This window comes from Phyllostomus discolor, chromosome 4 (assembly GCF_004126475.2).
Source record: "Phyllostomus discolor isolate MPI-MPIP mPhyDis1 chromosome 4, mPhyDis1.pri.v3, whole genome shotgun sequence".
Taxonomy (NCBI): Eukaryota; Metazoa; Chordata; class Mammalia; order Chiroptera; family Phyllostomidae; genus Phyllostomus; species Phyllostomus discolor.
The window spans coordinates 138380695-138397584 of NC_040906.2; the positions used below are offsets into that span (position 1 = coordinate 138380695).

At 38.9% G+C, this 16890-nt stretch overlaps 1 protein-coding gene across 3 annotated transcripts in view; it reads left to right on the forward strand.

The window, feature by feature from the left end:
- KCNQ5 (potassium voltage-gated channel subfamily Q member 5) overlaps window positions 1-16890 on the forward strand; it is a 503899-nt gene that overhangs the window by 363367 nt on the left and 123642 nt on the right. For all 3 annotated transcript variants that reach the window (XM_028509310.2, XM_028509311.2, XM_028509313.2), the window contains exon 3: window positions 7780-7906. In XM_028509310.2, the coding sequence (XP_028365111.1) occupies window positions 7780-7906 (127 nt within the window). The remainder of the gene's footprint in view (window positions 1-7779; window positions 7907-16890) is intronic.

Consider the following 16890-nt stretch of genomic DNA (forward strand, 5'->3'; position numbering starts at 1 on the left):
CTCTCCAATTTGTGTATGTTTTATTTCTTATATCCTTGCCTTATTGACATGACTGTATTATTCGACTCTGTTGAATAAGGGTGATGAAAGTAACATCCTGCCTTTTTCTTGATTTAGAGGAAAGCATTTAGTCTTTCGCCATTACTTATGATATTAACTTTAGGTTTTTGTAGATATTATTTATTACATTGAGATAATAAAGCTGTATTTCTAATTTGCTGAGAGTTTTGATCATATGTGGGAAACCTGGATCTCCACATGCAAAAGAATGAAATTGGACCCTTATCTAATACCATGTAAAAATTCAACTCAAAATGGGTTAAAGACTTAAATGTAAGGTCTAAAAACTACAAAAGAAAACATAAGGAAAAAGCTTCTTGACATTGGTCTAGACAATGATTTTTTTAATAAGATCCCAAAAGCATAGGCAACAAAAACAAAAATAAGATGAATGGGATTGCATCAAACTAAAAACCTTCTGCACAGTGAAGGAAATAACCAACAGAATGAGAAGGCAACCTCCAGAATGAGAGAAAACATCTGGTAAGGAGATAATATCTAATATATAAAAGAAATTTCCATAACTCAATGGCAAAAAGAAGTAACCCAAATTAAATATAGGCAAAGGACCTGGATAGATATGTCACAAAAGAAGATATATAAATGGCCAGCAGGTACATGAAAAGATGGTCAATGTCACTACTCGTCAGGTAAATTAAAGTCAAAACCACAATGACCTCACCCTTGTCAAAATGTCTGTTCTCAAAGACAAAAGATAAGTTCTAGTGATGGTGTGGAGAAAAGGGAACCCTTGTGTATTATGTAGGAAGTGGTCTTCTCACACTTCCATTCCCCACTTATTCTAAGTCTGTCGGATTAGGGATGATTGCCTTTGTCTAGCTCAATAGAACATGTCTAGAACTTTATTCCTTTTTATTGAAATAAGATGTAAATTTTAGGAACCAGGAGAGAGAATCTGTTGAAAGTGGTTTTCATACTCTTGTCCCCTATCACATAAGCCTAAGACATTGAGAGAGGACTTCCCCACAGCCTGCCACTCTGGGGCATGAAGGAAACTGTGCACAGTCTTCTGAGCTCTCACTTCTCACTGCTGCCTACTCAATGATGGAGATTTTTGAGGCTACTTTTCACACAGTCTGACACCAAGCCCTTGTGGAAATACTAAGTAATGGTTTAAAGAGAACAAGAGAATTCTGACTCTAGTATTACTTCCCCCAAGGCAGAAGTTATAGTAGTGAAATCCTGTAGTGAAATCTAGTTATAACTTCCTCTTGCTTTATTTGGAAAAAAAGACTTTTTCCCCTAACCTCTTAAAAAAAGAAAACAGTGAGCAATATTCCTGAACAAGGGGCACTGAGTAAAAAGTTGGTAGATTTAATTTATTCTACCTCAATGCAACATAAAAATGGTGCAGTGATGGCCTCCCTTACTTTAGAATAGTGGCTATAAATTTACTACTTTAAAACAATGTCAGCTATTCACATGAAAAAGAAAAATGATGATATTGTAGTTCTTGGGTGCCCAGGCCATGTTTGGGATCTTCTTGGGTATCCCTCATAATATGATGTCTCACCAGTGGACTGCCACACTCTGGCATGAGTAGGAACCAGAAACAGGGGTAGAAAAGTAGACCTGCCATTAGACCTGGACAGGGCAAAAATCCACCTGCATGAGCATTTTAGGCCTCTGTACACTTTTTACATTTGAGAAAATGTGCTAGATTAAAAAGAGGCAATATAGTACTGTAGCCACCTTAATGAATGAATAGACCCAACTACCTAGATACATAACAAAGCCAAAAAACCCACAAAACCTTCACATTATTAATGAGTGCATGTTGCATAGTTTTGTTTACCTGTGTATCAAGTCATTTTCGGACATTTATCCCACAGGTAGTTTTAAGTCACTATAAGTAGGCAGCAATGATATTGGAGACTTGTTTTCCATCAGGAGAAATATCTGTGGATTACTTTGTGCAAAAAACAGAAGGATAGGACGATATGTCTCTACAGGGCATTTCAAAAGTACAACATATCATTGCATATTCTGAGAAAACAGACATTTGCCTGAACCTTACAACAAATTTTCTAAATTTGATAACCATTTTTATGTTGGGACATGAGATGGGAGAATGGGGAGTAGATTAGGACCTTTACTTTCTTTTTTGTCTTATTTTTTACTTTTATTATTATTTTTAATAATTTTCATTGTTATTTGTTATTCTTTAACTGTGAAATAATATTTTATTATTGTTTTTATTCAAGTACAGTTGTCTCCATTTTCCCACTGCCACTTTCCCCCACCTCCCACCCTCAAACCTACCTCCCTTTAGCTTTGTCCATGGGTCCTTTATATATGTTCCTTGATTACCCTTCCCCTTCTTTCTCCCATTATCCCCCTCCCCTCTCCTTTCTGGTTTCTGTCAGTTTTTTATTTCAGTGTCTGGTTATATTTGTTTGATGTTTGTTTTTCTGATTGGGTTCCACTTATAGGTGAGATCATATGATATTTGTTTTTCACTGCCTGGCTTATTTCGCTTAGCATAATGCTCTCCAGTTCCATCCATGCTGTCACAAAGGGTAGGAGTTCCTTCTTTCTTTCTGCTGCATGGTATTCCATTTTGTAGATGTACCATAGTTTTTTGATCCACTCATTTACTGATGGGTAGTTAAGCTGTTTCTAGTATTTGGCTATTATAAATAGTACTACTACAAAAATAAGAATGCATAAGTTCTTTTCATTGGTGATTCAGGATTCTTAGGGTATATTCCCAGCCGTGGAATTACTGGGTCAAAAGGCAGTTTAATTTTTAGTATTTTGAGGAAATTCCATACTGTTTTCCACAGGGCTGTACCAGTCTGCATTCCCACCAATAGTGCAGTAAGGCTCCCTTTTCTTCATAATCTCTCCAACACTTGTTGCTTGTTGGTTTATTAATGACAGCTATCCTGACATGTTTGAGGTGATATCTCATTGTGGTTTTATTTTTTAAGATTTTATTTATTATTTTTAGACAGAGGGGAGGGGAGGGAGAAAGAGAGGAAGAGAAACATCAATGTATGGTTGCCTCTTGCACACCTCCTATGGGGGACCTGGCCCACAACCCAGGCGTGTGTGCCCCAATTGGGAATCAAACCTGTGACCCTTTGGTTCACAGGCTGGCACTCAATCCACTGAGCCACACCAGCCGGGGCTCATTGTGGTTCTAATTTGCATCTCTCTGATGGCTATTGATGTTGAACATCTTTTCATATGTCTATGGGTCATCTGTATGTCCTCCTTGGAGAAGTGTCTTTCCAGGTCCTTTGTCCATTTTTTAATTGGATTGTCTGTCTTCCTGATGTTGATTCATATGAGTTCTTTATGTATTTTGGAGATCAAACCCTTGTCCAATGTATCATTGGCAAATATGTTTTCCAATACAGTGAGTTCCCTTTTCATTTTTATATGGTTTCTTTAGCTCTGCAGAAGCTTTTTAGTTTGATGTAGTCCCATGAGTTTATTTTTTTTTTGCCTTTATATCCCTTGTCCTAGGAGGTATATTAGCAAAAATATTGCTACATGGATATCTGAAATTTTACTGCCTATATTTTCCTGTAGGATTTTTATGGTGTCACAACTTATACTTAAGTTTTTTATACATTTTGAGTTTATTCATGTCTATGAGTAAACTCAAAAAGTTTACTAACTTAAGTCTTTTATCCATTTTGAGTTTACTCATGTGTGTGAAGTTGATGGTCTAGTTTCATCTTTTTGCATGTACCAGTCCAGTTCTCCCAACACCATTTATAGAAGAGGCTATCTATACTCCATTTTATGCTTCTGCCTCCTTTGTCAAATATTAATTGACTATAGAGACTTGGGTTTATTTATGGGCTCTCTATTCTGCTCCATTGATCTATCTGTCTGTCCTTATGCCAGTACCAGACTGTTTTGATTACAGTGGCCTTACAGTACAGTGTGATATCAGGTATTGTGATCCCTCCTACTTTGTTCTTTTTTCCCAAAATTGCTGAAGCTAGGACTTCTGACCAAGGTGGAGGGATAGGTTGACACATCTCACCTCCACACACAACTAACTTCAAAACAAAAAAACACCAGAATTGCCAGAAAATAAAATTGTATGAAAGTCCAACAACCAAGGATTTAAAGAAGAAATGTTCATCCAGATGGGTATGAGGGAGGCAGAGAAGATGTGGTATGGCAGCAGTGAGGTGGCAGTGGCAAGGCAGCAGCAGTAGTGGCCAGCAGAATGGGTGGTTCCACATTCACATGTGGTAGATAAAAACCAGGAGAGATAGCTGGGGAGTGAGCAATCCTGGCCCCAGCCCAGACTGTGCAGCACAGGGTTCCAGAGCTAGGAAATAAAGCCTTATAATTTCCGGATGTAAAAACCAGTGGTGGTTGGGGTGGCAGAAGAAACTGATGGTCTCTCAGGAGAATCTGTTTAAAGGGCCTGCACTGTCCTAGAATGTATGCAAACCCACCCACTCTGGGATTTAGCACCAGAGCAGCAACTAGAAGGGTGACAGTTGCATACAGAAAGTGAGGGAAGTGACTGGAAGCGGGGCAAGAGCCAAGCAAGTGGCATTGTTTCCTCTCCAGCCCCTCCCCTGTATACAGCACCACAAACTGGGTTGCCCCACCCTGGTGAATATCTAAGGCTCTGCCCCTTACAATGTAACAGGTGCACCTAGGCAGGAAGTCAAAGCCGCTTCTACCTAATACACAGAGACAAGCATAGGGAAGCTGCCAAATTGAGGAGAGAAAGAAATGTGGCCCAAATAAAAGAACAGATCAAAACTCCAGAAAAAGAACTAAGTGCAACAGAGATAACCAATCTATCTCCACATTAAAACCAACCTGTTTTGATGCAGAGTTCAAAACACTGGTAATAGGGATACTCAGAGAACTTGTTGAATATGGCAAATGCATAAGGGGAGAAATGAAGGCTACACTAAAGTGAAATGAAGAAAAACCCACAGGGAACCAACAGTGAAGTGAAAGAAGCCAGGGTTCAGATCAATGATTTGGAACATAAGGAAGAAATAAACAGTCAATGAGTACAGAATGAAGGAACAAGAATTCAAAAAAAAAAAAACAATGAGAGAATAAGAAGATTCTGGAACATGTCTAGAATATCTGAATCATAGGGATTCCAGAAGGAGAAGAGGAAGAGCAAGAAATTGAAAACTTATTTGAAAAACTAATGAAAGGAAACTTCCCTAATTTGGTGAAGGAAATAGACATGCAAGTCCAGGAAGCACAGAGGGTCCCAAACAAGTTGGACCCAAAGAGGAACACACCAAGACATATCATAATTCAAGTTCCAAAGGTTAAAGACAAGAGAGAATCTTAGAAGCAGCAAGAGAAAAGAAAAGAGTTACCTACAAAAGAGTTCCATAAGACTATCAGCTGATTTCTCAAGACAATTTTGCAGGCAAGAAGGAACTGTAAAGAAGTATTCAACATCATGAAAAGCAAGGACCTAACACCAAGATTACTCTATCCAGCAAAGCTATCATTTAGAATGGGAGGCAAATAAAGTGCTTCCCAGACAAGGTAAAGCTAAAGGAGTTCATCACCACCAAGTCCTTATTACATGAAATGTTAAAAGGACTTTTTGAAGGAAAAGAAGATCAAAACTATGAACAGTATAATGACAACAAACTCACAACTGTCAACAACTGAATCTGAAAAAAAAACTAAGCAAACAACTAAAACAGAAACAAAATCATAGAAATAAAGATTGCATGGAGGGTTTGTTATCAGCAGGGAGGGGGACCGGGGAGAAGAGGGAAAAGGCACAGGGATTAAGAAGCATAAATAGTAGGTACAAAATAGACAGGGGGAGTTTAAGAATAATATGGGAGCTACAGAAACCAAAGAACTTATATGTACGACCCACAGACAAGAACTAAGGGGGCAAGATTGCTGGAGAGGACTGGGGCACCCATTGAAGGGGAGCAAAGGGGAAAATAATTGGGACAACTGTAATATCATAATCAATAAATATTACAAATATTTGTTAAAAATATTGCTGCCCTGGGTGGTGTGGCTCAGTGGACTGAGTGCCAGCCTACAAACCAAAGGGTTGCTGGTTCAATTCCCAGTCAGGGTGCATGCCTGGGTTGCATGCCAGGTCCCAAGTAGGAGGCATGCGAGAGACAACCACACATTGTTGTTTCTCTCCCTCTTCCTCTCTCTAAAGATAAATAAATAAATAATTTTTAAAAGATTGCTGAGGCTATTCTGGTTTTTTGGGGGGTCCATATAATTTTTGAAATTTGTTCTAGTGACCTTTACTCTATATTCCTCTGATGTTGGAATGTTTTAATAAAGAGTATGTATCACTTTTATAATTAAGCAATTATAGTAAAAATCAACTAATAAATAATAAATTCAATAAATATTTTAAAAATATCTATTGTTCTACATTATAAATGCTGAGTCAATCCTTGTTTAAAAATAAAACAGAGGATTTTTAATTTTTTTTTACTTTTTAGTGGGTGGCACTGGTTAAAAAAGTTATACAGTTCCACAACATGTCATCTCACACTGTCCTGTGTGTTCACCCCTCCCAGTGATCTCCTTCCATCACCATTACCCTTTACCCTTCTCCTCTTCCCCCCACCCCCCTACACTGGCAGTAACCACACTGTTGTCCATGTCCATGAGATTTTTTCGCTTCCTTTTTTTTTTGCTCAGTCCTTCTACTTGTATCCCTAAGTCCCCCAACACTCCCCACCCCCTGACAACTGTCTGTCTCTATTTTGTTTGTTAGTTCATATTGTTAATTAGATTCCACTATGAGTGTCTTTCTGTGACTGGCTTATTTGGCTTAGCATAATTCTAAGAGAGGGAATTATTTTTTAAAGGAAAACCAAGTTTGATAAATTCAGCGCCTGTATGTATAGGGACAACAAGGTGACCATGATATGCTTGCTCCAGAAATGTTTTTTTCCTTAAAATTCTGTTTGGTTTCTCATTCTGTTACCCACTGCTTAATGAGACACTTTAGTTGGCCTTCCCCCAAGGTTCACTCACAACTCTTATAAACAATCTCAAAGTCATTTTGCTGGAGCAGGTGCTATTTTCTAACAGCTCTCACCAAAGGGTTGCATAATAATTAACAACCTTCAGATTTGAAGAATTTAGGGTCTCATTTCTGGCAAAGGATGCTTGTGCCAAACATGCAGTAATGTTTTTGAAACTTGCTGTGCTATGAGGAGGTTTGGACACCTTAATAACAAGAACTCAGCATACTTTTAAATAGTCAGTTCTTTTTCTCTGAAAACAGCTCTTAGGAACTTAGAGATTGTCACTCTTTGCAGCAAAATGAAGCTCTGTTCTCTGCGAAACTGTAAAGCTGAGTTTTCAGGGTCCCCTCTTTCATTCCAGATACTTCACACGTTACCAGGTACCGGAAGTCAGCTACACTGCATACTCCAAATGAGGTAGCTTGGTGATTCAGCCTGCAAATTTAGTATTGAAACCTACTCTTAAATTTGTGAAATGTTAGAGACTTGAAAAGGAATGGCATTCCGTGACAGCAAATGCAGACAATAGCAAATGCAGAGGTCTCCATGCTCTCCAGGTTCTGTTTGATTTGGAGAACAGACATTCTTAATTCTAGACGTGTAACTTAGAGACGTTTTACATGAAGTGCCTAAATGGTCAGAGATGCCCGTAGAGCGGCTTGCTGTGGTTGCTTCACATGGTTTCTTCACGTCTAACTTGTCTTGTTTGATATTCTAGGAGTTCGTGATGATTGTTGTCTTTGGTTTGGAGTTCATCATCCGAATCTGGTCTGCAGGTTGCTGTTGTCGGTACAGAGGATGGCAAGGAAGACTGAGGTTTGCCCGAAAGCCCTTCTGTGTTATAGGTGAATATCAAAACCCAGACACTTGGATTTCTGCATCCTTTTCTTCTGTCTCCTGTCTGTATTTCAACATTTAATTAATTCAAAGTTAATATTCGTGGAGTGTTTATCACATTAAGCACTCTTGCATTTTAAAATGTTGACTCATTTAATCCTCACCACAACACTGTGAGGTAGGTATTTTTATTATCCCCAATTTACAGATGAAAAACCTGAGGCAAAGAGAAATAAGTTATTAAAAGTCATATAGGTGGTAAGTGGTGGACCTAGGATTTGGGCCAGGAGGTATGGCTCTGGAACACCCACTTGTATCAAGTTACAGTATCACCCTGTGTTAGGGAAGCATTCATTTCAGTAATTATAAAGCCTCTTCCTTCTCTACAATATGAGTGATATCCCTCTTATGCTTTGATTAGCTGGAGTGGATAGAAGTGTATTAGACCTGGTAATGCATACCAGTTAGTGTTCCTCAAGACTGATTGCAAGTGTGTTTTACTTTATGCACTGGTTCAGACCAGATCAAGGGTTTTCCACTCTGGAATATGTGGCCCCCACCCTGCAGTCCTGAAGTACGAATCACATCCCTGCACCTCCCTTAATGTGTGGGTTCAGGGGAACTCCATTCACCTGGGTGCCAGCTGCAAATTATACTTTGTAACAAAGATGCCATATGGCATTATGAAGTTAAGAACTGGGATCTTCCAGCAATATATTTTAAAGGGCACCAAAAATTATATCTCCACATAAAATTCATGTTTTAAAAATCATAAGTTGCCTATTTCTCAGCCCTTTATCCCTAAATATTTCAGTGTAGATTTCCTAAGAATAAGGATATTCTTTTGTATAACCTTCATCAATTGAACATCAATTGAATATAGATACAGAATCTAATCTGCTGGATGTAAACTGAACATTGATATAGTATCTAATCTGCTGGCTGTATTCTGCGTTTGCCCATTGACCCAGTAATGTCCTTCACGGCATCCTTTCCTCTTCAGTGCACAACCTGTGTGACATCACCTACTGCATTCAGTTGTCACGCCTCTTTAGTCCCATCTAACCTAGAACCATTCCTCAGACTTTCTTGGCCTCATGACTTTGACATTATAGAAGAATATAACCTCATAATCCCCTTTTTTAAAAAATAAAATCTTCCTCTTGGGAAACAAATAAACCTGATGTATAAAAGCTATTGTTGTTGTTATGGTTGTTGTTGTTACTTAACAGCTAAATTTGGTTTTCTTGGTCTCTTCGCCTTCTCACTTCTTGGCAGCCATTCAAATCCAGATACTGCACGTTCTTGGGGAGGATTACTTATTTCAACTATTTCCAATCTCTGCAAGTGGACTTTTAGTCTACAAAGTAGTGTAAACCATCTTCCTCATCCATAACAGGTGTTTCATTTTGTTTCAGAAGTCGGGAAATATTGAGTCATCTTCTTAGTTGCCCCCTTTACCCCTGTTGCCTGTGGCAGGGGCAGAGTGATTTAAGGAGGAATTGGAGGAAGTGTCTCCTGCCCATGGGCACTGTGAAGGAGAATGGTTTATTCCATCCTTGTTGTGAAGGAAGACCCTGTCCTGGGGATGGGAGAATGGGTGGGCTCCCCACACACTTTCTTCCACTGAGGTTATTTCATAGTATACACATTTCAAAAAAGTCACCATTTATTCAATCACTCTTTATATAATTTAGCTGTGTGTGAAGCACTGTAGTAAATATAATGAAATTATAAATTAATTCAATCTTAAAAGGCCTTGTCTGTCCAGCTGACTCTCTTCTATAAGAACAGGCTTTCCTCTTTTTTGCAAACCATTGCTCAGGTGTAGAGGAAGGTAGGCCATAACTCCCAGACATGCAGGTCCATCCAGCCCCAAGGCGTATTAGTGAAAGCATTTGTTATTTCTCTCCGGAGACTTACTCTTTGTCAATTCTCTGCACAAGCAACCTCACGAAAGACTGTAACTTGATGTGAAACTGCTGTACAAGTACTTTCTGTCCTATAAGGGACCCAAACAAAACAATTCACAAGGCAGGTGGCTGGCCAAGACTCACTTCACTTCTACAAGATAAGGTTGGTTCACGGATGACTGAGGGAGTGTTCTAGTCCAGATTTTAAAACCAATTAAAACTTGGTTTTGTTCCAGTTCCAGAGGCAATGCCAATGTATTTCTGGCCCCCAAGCTGAAAAGAAAGTTCTTTCCCAGATGTCTGCTGCCTTTTGATAGCTGTTTTCAACTGTGTGTACATCAATATATCTTAGTCCTTTAATCTTTCTCTTCCTGTCTAAGATTTTTGCAGGTTTTGAAGCAACAGGTGATTCTAAACATGATTTTTGTTTGTTTGTTCATTTGTTTGTTTGTTTTTTAATTTATTGCTTATGCTATTACAGTTGTCCCATGTCCCCCCTTTTACTCCCTTCCACCCTGCACCCTCTCTTCCATAGCATTCCCCCGCTTAGTTCATGTCATTGAGTCGTACGTATACATTCTTTGGTTTCTCCATTTCCTATACTATTCTTAACCTCTCCTTGTCTATTTTGTACCTGGCAGTTATGCTTCTTAATAACTGTACCTTTTCCCCTGTTTTCCCCACTCCCCCTCCTGCTGATAACCTTCCATACAATCTCCATTTCTATTATTTTGTTCCTGCTCTAGTTGTTTGCTTAGTTTGTTCCTGTTTTTGTTTTTTCAGATTCAGTTGTTGACAGTTGTGAGTTTGTTGTCATTATACTGTTCATAGTTTTGATCTTCTTTTCCTTAAATAAATCCCTTTAACATTTCATGTAATAAGGACTTGGTGATGATGAACTCCTTTAGCTTTATTTTGTCTGGGAAGCACTTTATCTGCCCTCACACTCTAAATAATAGCTTTGCAGGATAGAGTATTCTTGGTGTTAGGTCCTTACTTTTCATGACTTTGAATACTTCTCAGCCCCTTCTTGCCTGTAAGGTTTTTTTTGGAAACCAGCTGATAATCTTATGGGCACTTCTTTGTAGGTAACTCTCTTCTTTTCTCTTGCTGCTTTTAAGATTCTCTCCTTATCTTTAATCTTGGGTAATGTAAATATGATGTGCCTTGGTGTGTGATTCCTCAGGTCCAACTTCTTTGGGACTCTGTGAGCTTCCTGGACTTCCTGGAACTCTATTTCCTTTGCCAGATTAGGGAAGTTCTTCATTAGTTTCTCAAATTAGTTTTCAATTGCTTGCTCTTCCTCTTCTCCTTCTGACACCCCTATCATTCAAATGTTAGAACATTTAAAGTTGTCCCAGAGGTTCCTAAGCCTCTCCTCATTTTTTTTTGAGTTGTTTTTTTCATTCTGTTCTGGTTGAATGTTTATCTCTTCGTTCTGGTCCAAACTGTTGATTTGAGTCCCAGTTTCCTTCCTGTCACTGTTGGTTCCCTGTACATTTTCCTTTTTTTCACTTTGCATAGCCTTCACTTTTTCCTCTATTTTGCAACCATGCTCAACTATTTATGTTGAGCATTGTGATTACCAGTGTTTTGAACTCTGCATCTGATAGGTTCTCTATCTCTTCATCACTTAGTTGTAATTTTTCTGGAGCTTTGATCTGTTCTTTCATTTGGGCCATTTTTTTTTTGTCTTGGCATGCCTATTATATAGCAAGGGGCTGAGCCACAGGTATACACCAGAGTGGGACAACCCATGTAGCTTCATTGTGGTGGTGTATGTGGGGGAGGGGTCTGAGAGGGAACAATGCTGCCTGCTGGGCTTTTGGATGGCTTTCAGCACTGCCTCCACTACCCACAAGCAAACTGGGCCTTTCTGGTGCTGATTCCTGGGTGGGTGGGTTTGCACATGTTCTAGGACCCTGTGGGTCTCCCCAGTGAACCATCCTGTGAGGCTGGGAGTGTCTCCAGCCACTGCAACCCCCACAGGTTTCTTCAGTCAAAGATTTTGAGGCTTTATTTCTCCACACTGAAACCCTGGGTTGTGCAGTTTGTCTGGCTCCCCAGTTGTTCCTCCCAGTTTATCTTCATGCAAATGTCAGACCGCCCACTCCACAAGCCACTGCCTTGACTGCTCCAGCAGCCACTACCTTGCCACGAGCCCTCTCCACCCAGCTTCCTGTCTCCACCCCTCCTACCAGTCTGGATGAATGTTTCTTCTTTAACTCTTTGGTTGTCAGACTTCCATACAGTTCGATCCTCTGGTAGTTCTGGTTGTTTTTTGCACTTAAATTTGTTGTTGTCCTTCTTTTGGTTGTGTGAGGAGGTACAGTGAATCCACCTATGCCTCCATCTTGGCCAGAAGTCCTAAACATGATGTTATGTTATCTGTAAGCCTCAACATCTATGGACCTTTCAATAGTGATCTTACAAATTTAGTATAGCATGCTTTAGCCATAGATTTAGTTCAGTTAACTCCTTCAGCCTTTTCTTAATTTGTATATTTTACCTCTGGTAAATTAATCATTTTGGAAGAAAATTTCATGAATAAATATATAATGAATCCCTATTAGAACAAAGACAACATTTGTACTTACATTTAGGATAACTATGCATTTTTTCAGTCATTTATTAATGCACATATAATAGTTTGACCCAGTGGTCCACCTGCATTGAGGTGCTAGTCAAACATATTCAAATGTGGCTCTTCAGTATAAGGTCAATAAAATTTAACTTACACTGAGAAACCCAATGTCACTGCCTGAACGCAGTAGACTGTACCAGGTGACAAAACCCTTTCTGGGCCTGTTTACTAGGTCCATAAAAATAATTGATATCACCAAATGAACTTTGCATTTCCCTTGTTCAACATAATTTACCATGATGAAATGAAAAAAGGAATAACATCTCTCTCATCTGTCCAAGACAACTGTTCTAAGTTTGGAAATGTAGCTAAGATTTCTCAAGATTCCATGTATTTGTAAGATTTGATTACTCTGAACGCGCCAAATACACACCCAACCATTTGTAGAAGTCTTGGGTATTCAAAAAATGATTGTGATAAGCTGGCTATGCCTTCAGTATGGAAAATGCTTTCTGTAAGCACAACAATGTTGTTCTTTCCCACTGAAAGGAGCTGGAAGCTACCTCAGTGGTCAGCTAGTAAGCCTCCTATAATATTAAGTCCTCTAGACCAACTGATAGTATTTGGACACAATTTGATGAGGCCCACAGGCCAGTTCCCAAAGGCTTCAGCTTTGCATTTCTTCCCCTTCCTGAGCCGTCCACCCTCTTAGCCCTGCACTCTAGCCAGAACCAGGAGCTTTACAAAACCTTGTTGATTTAAAAAATCATAAAATCATTGTATACTTATGTGTGTTGGGAAAACATTTTAAACAATAGTGCTTACCTATGGGAAGAGAAATATCTATTTAATTTTGTTTTAATTAAGTCCTTTCTTTCATTACCATATTTGTTTACATTTGCTTGATTAGGGAGTTTGCTTTGAAAACTGATAAAATCATTTTTTAATTACAAAATTATTCCTTATGCCTATATGTTCAATTTACATCTCTCCCCTAAGGCTCTGTTGAAATAGCATGTCTACAGCTAGAGGCAATAACTATTGCTTTACCAATTTAGAGAGTCAAATATATTTTGGGATGACAATCCAGGTTGCCCTTCATTTACCTGAGCTGGCTGCTTTACAATTTCTCTACGTTCAAGCACAAATCACTCACTCAGTGAACATTCTCAACTGAAAATGTGTGAAATAACTTCAAAGACTGATTTCATAGCCATTCCTTTTTCAAGCTTTTTTAATGACCTACCTGAACATTGCAAATAGTGCCGAAGGTTGGCACTTAGATCAGGATAATGAGCCTGATGCGTCAGGAAGCCAACAAATTACTTCCAACAGTGGATTTTTGGATTCCCTGACTCTACAGACAGATAAAATGGGGCCATATTTTTCAATCTTGCAGTGCATCTCAAGGAAACAGAAAATACCAGCTTTTAATCTTGGATCTGTATTTGATGCTAAATACAAGTTGATTTCTTAATGCTATTTTAGCAGTTTTTCTTCAGTGTGATATTTCCACACGGGGACCAAAGAGGCAAACCACCTCACCGATGTTTCCCCCATGAATTAAGCAAATATTTCTTTGTCATGAGATAACCATCTCTCAGGAAAATGCCTAAAGGTGTGTTTTTTCTTAATAAGAAAATATAACCAGCTTCTTACTAGGCTAAAACATAATTGAAGCCTTTATTAAATCAACCATATAGCCAAGGCCACTCTAATATACCTGTGAGTTCATCTCATTAAAAGTCGACTTCAGCAGCTAATGTGTTCAGAAGTTAAATTGGAGATTCCCAGAACTGCCATCAGTCTCTCAACTGAAGATCTGAGACAGCACTTTTTTGTTTGTTTGTTTCTCTGCCTTGGACATAGATGTGACTGATTAAATCATTGGCCATTGGGGATCTTTTGTTTTAAGAGATATTAAATTTTATTCTAAGTCCTTGAATTGCATCATTTTCTATACTTTCTAACCTCTCCTTTCCTTTGATAGAAATTATATTCTCTCAAGATATTTCCTACCAATTGATTTACCACAAAACATTGAAGCCATTTCAATCCTTTTAGTTATTCATAGGTGATATTTATTAGCCTCTATATGCTAGGTACTGTTCCAAGCTCTCTATAAATATTACAGCCCATTTTGTAGATGAGGAAGTAAGACAGGGCTTAGGAGACTTGCCCACAGTTAGAAAGATGATGGGTGAAAGAAACAGGATTCACTGCTGGGGATATCACTCCAGAAAACTATACCAACCTGATGAACTGTTTTTACTCACATTTCTGACATCAAAACTAAGGAGATTTCTTTTCTCACACCAACCAGTTCTCCAACTCTCCAGACATGAAATGGACATTCAACAACTCAATTAAATTCTGATACTAACCATCCAGAGTTAGTACAGACACAGAGATTACGAACTTATGCCCATGGGGCTCCCCCTGCACAACCCCCAGCCTTGACTTCAAATGCCAGCCACAGTGAGGTGCCTAGCCTGCATACACTTCTTCCCAGCTGACCACAAATTTAGGAGTTTCCACATCCCTCCCATCTCAAGTTTGATAATTCACTAAAATGACTCCCAGAACTCAGGAAAACATTTTACTTACTATTATTGGTCTATTATAGAAAATGCAATTCCAGAACAGCCAAATGGAAGACAAGTGCAGGACAAGGTGGGTGAAGGAATGATTACCACAGAGCTTCCATGCCCTCACCAGGCATGCTGCCCTCCCAGCACCTCAGTGTGTTCACCAACCTGGAAGTTCTCAGAACCCCATGCTTTAGAGATCTTCATGGAATTTTCATTACATAGACATGACTGACTAAATCATTGGCCATTGGTACTTGAACTCATCTCTAGCCCCTCTTGCTTTTCAGAAGTCCAAGGTTGGGATTAAAGTTACAATTCTCTAACCATGCTTTGGTCTTTCTAGTAACTTAATGCTATCAAGGGGCCCCCAGCTACTGGTCATTTCAATTGCATACAAAAAACACTTATCACCCCAGGGCTTCCAAAGGTTTTAGGAGCAAAGTGTCAGGAACCCAGGACAATGACCAAGCAAGTATTTATTGACATTTCCCATTGCACCATACTACCCAACTATGAGAAAATTGCCTTTATTGTTTATTAGTATTGTCAAATTAAACTGCATTAAACCTTAATTACTGTCATTAGCTCACAAAGAACCTGATGCTTTTATGTTCATCTTTAGTAATCCGAGAATTTTGAATGACAGGCTGGACTTTACAAAAAGACTTTGAAAGCAGTATCAGCCTTAAGTATATCAGGTTTAGTGTCAGGTTACCTATTGCAATTCTCTAATCTAAAGGAGAAATTGGGCTCTAAAATAGACTTACTCAGCCTGTATCAGATTACATAATCTCTTGAGCAATGTTATCATGAGATTCTCCATGTATTTCCCAACTGGAGACATCTCCAGGATAAATGATGCTACTCCCAGAAAAGTCTTTAAATGTTTGTTAACATTGGTAGACTATTGAGAAAACTCTTTAGGTAATTGTTGACCTGGTGCACAAATTTTAACTTGTCAAGTAGCTTCATTAATTGATATAACTTAACCATATAGATGCCGTTAGAAGGAAATGAATAATGAAAGATTATTTCCCACTCCTTCTGTAAACTTCAGTAGAGCACTGTAATATGTTGTACTAATAGCCTGTACTATGAAGTGTTAGATAAGAAAATTCACTCACAGGTAGAGCACTTACAATACCCCAAATGTGATCTCAGGTCTAAAAAACACAAGGATGAATAAAACATGGCCCTTGCCTGGAAGAGTGTAGTTTCCTGGGCCCTTAAAGAAGGACAACACTGGAAGGAGGGAGACTATGGTGAAACAAAGGAAAGGCGATGGAGGTGAAAGTAGTCATGGGAAAGGGATATAGAATCTCATGACTAATTGCGTGAGACACAAGAGCCAAAGGTACCCTGGGTTTTGAGCTTAGTCATTCAACAAATATTTATACAATGTCCACCATGTCCAAGGGTGATTCTAGATGCTGCGGAGGTTGTGTTGCACCAAATGAACAATGTCTTACTCATAGAACTAACATCCCAGTGGACAGAAGAAATAATACACAAGCACATTTTTATAAAACAAGATAATGCCAACTAGAGATAAATACAATGAAGAGGATAAAACAGAGATATTGGGGACTTTTTTATATGGGGTGGCCTGAGAAAGTCTTTCTAAGGAGTAAACCATCAGGTTGACCTGAATATTAAAAAGGAGCTCGCCATGAGAAGATTTAGGCACAGATCTTTTCTGACCAGAAAATAATAAATGTGAGCATTCTTTTTTTAATAGATTTTATTGATTATGCAATTACAGTTGTCCCATTTCCCCCCCTTCAATTCCCCTCCACCCTGCACACATTCCCACACACATTCCCCCTGTAATTCATGTCCATGCGTCATAAGTTCTTTAGCTTCTACATTTCCCATACTATTCTTGCCCTCCCCCTGTCTATTTT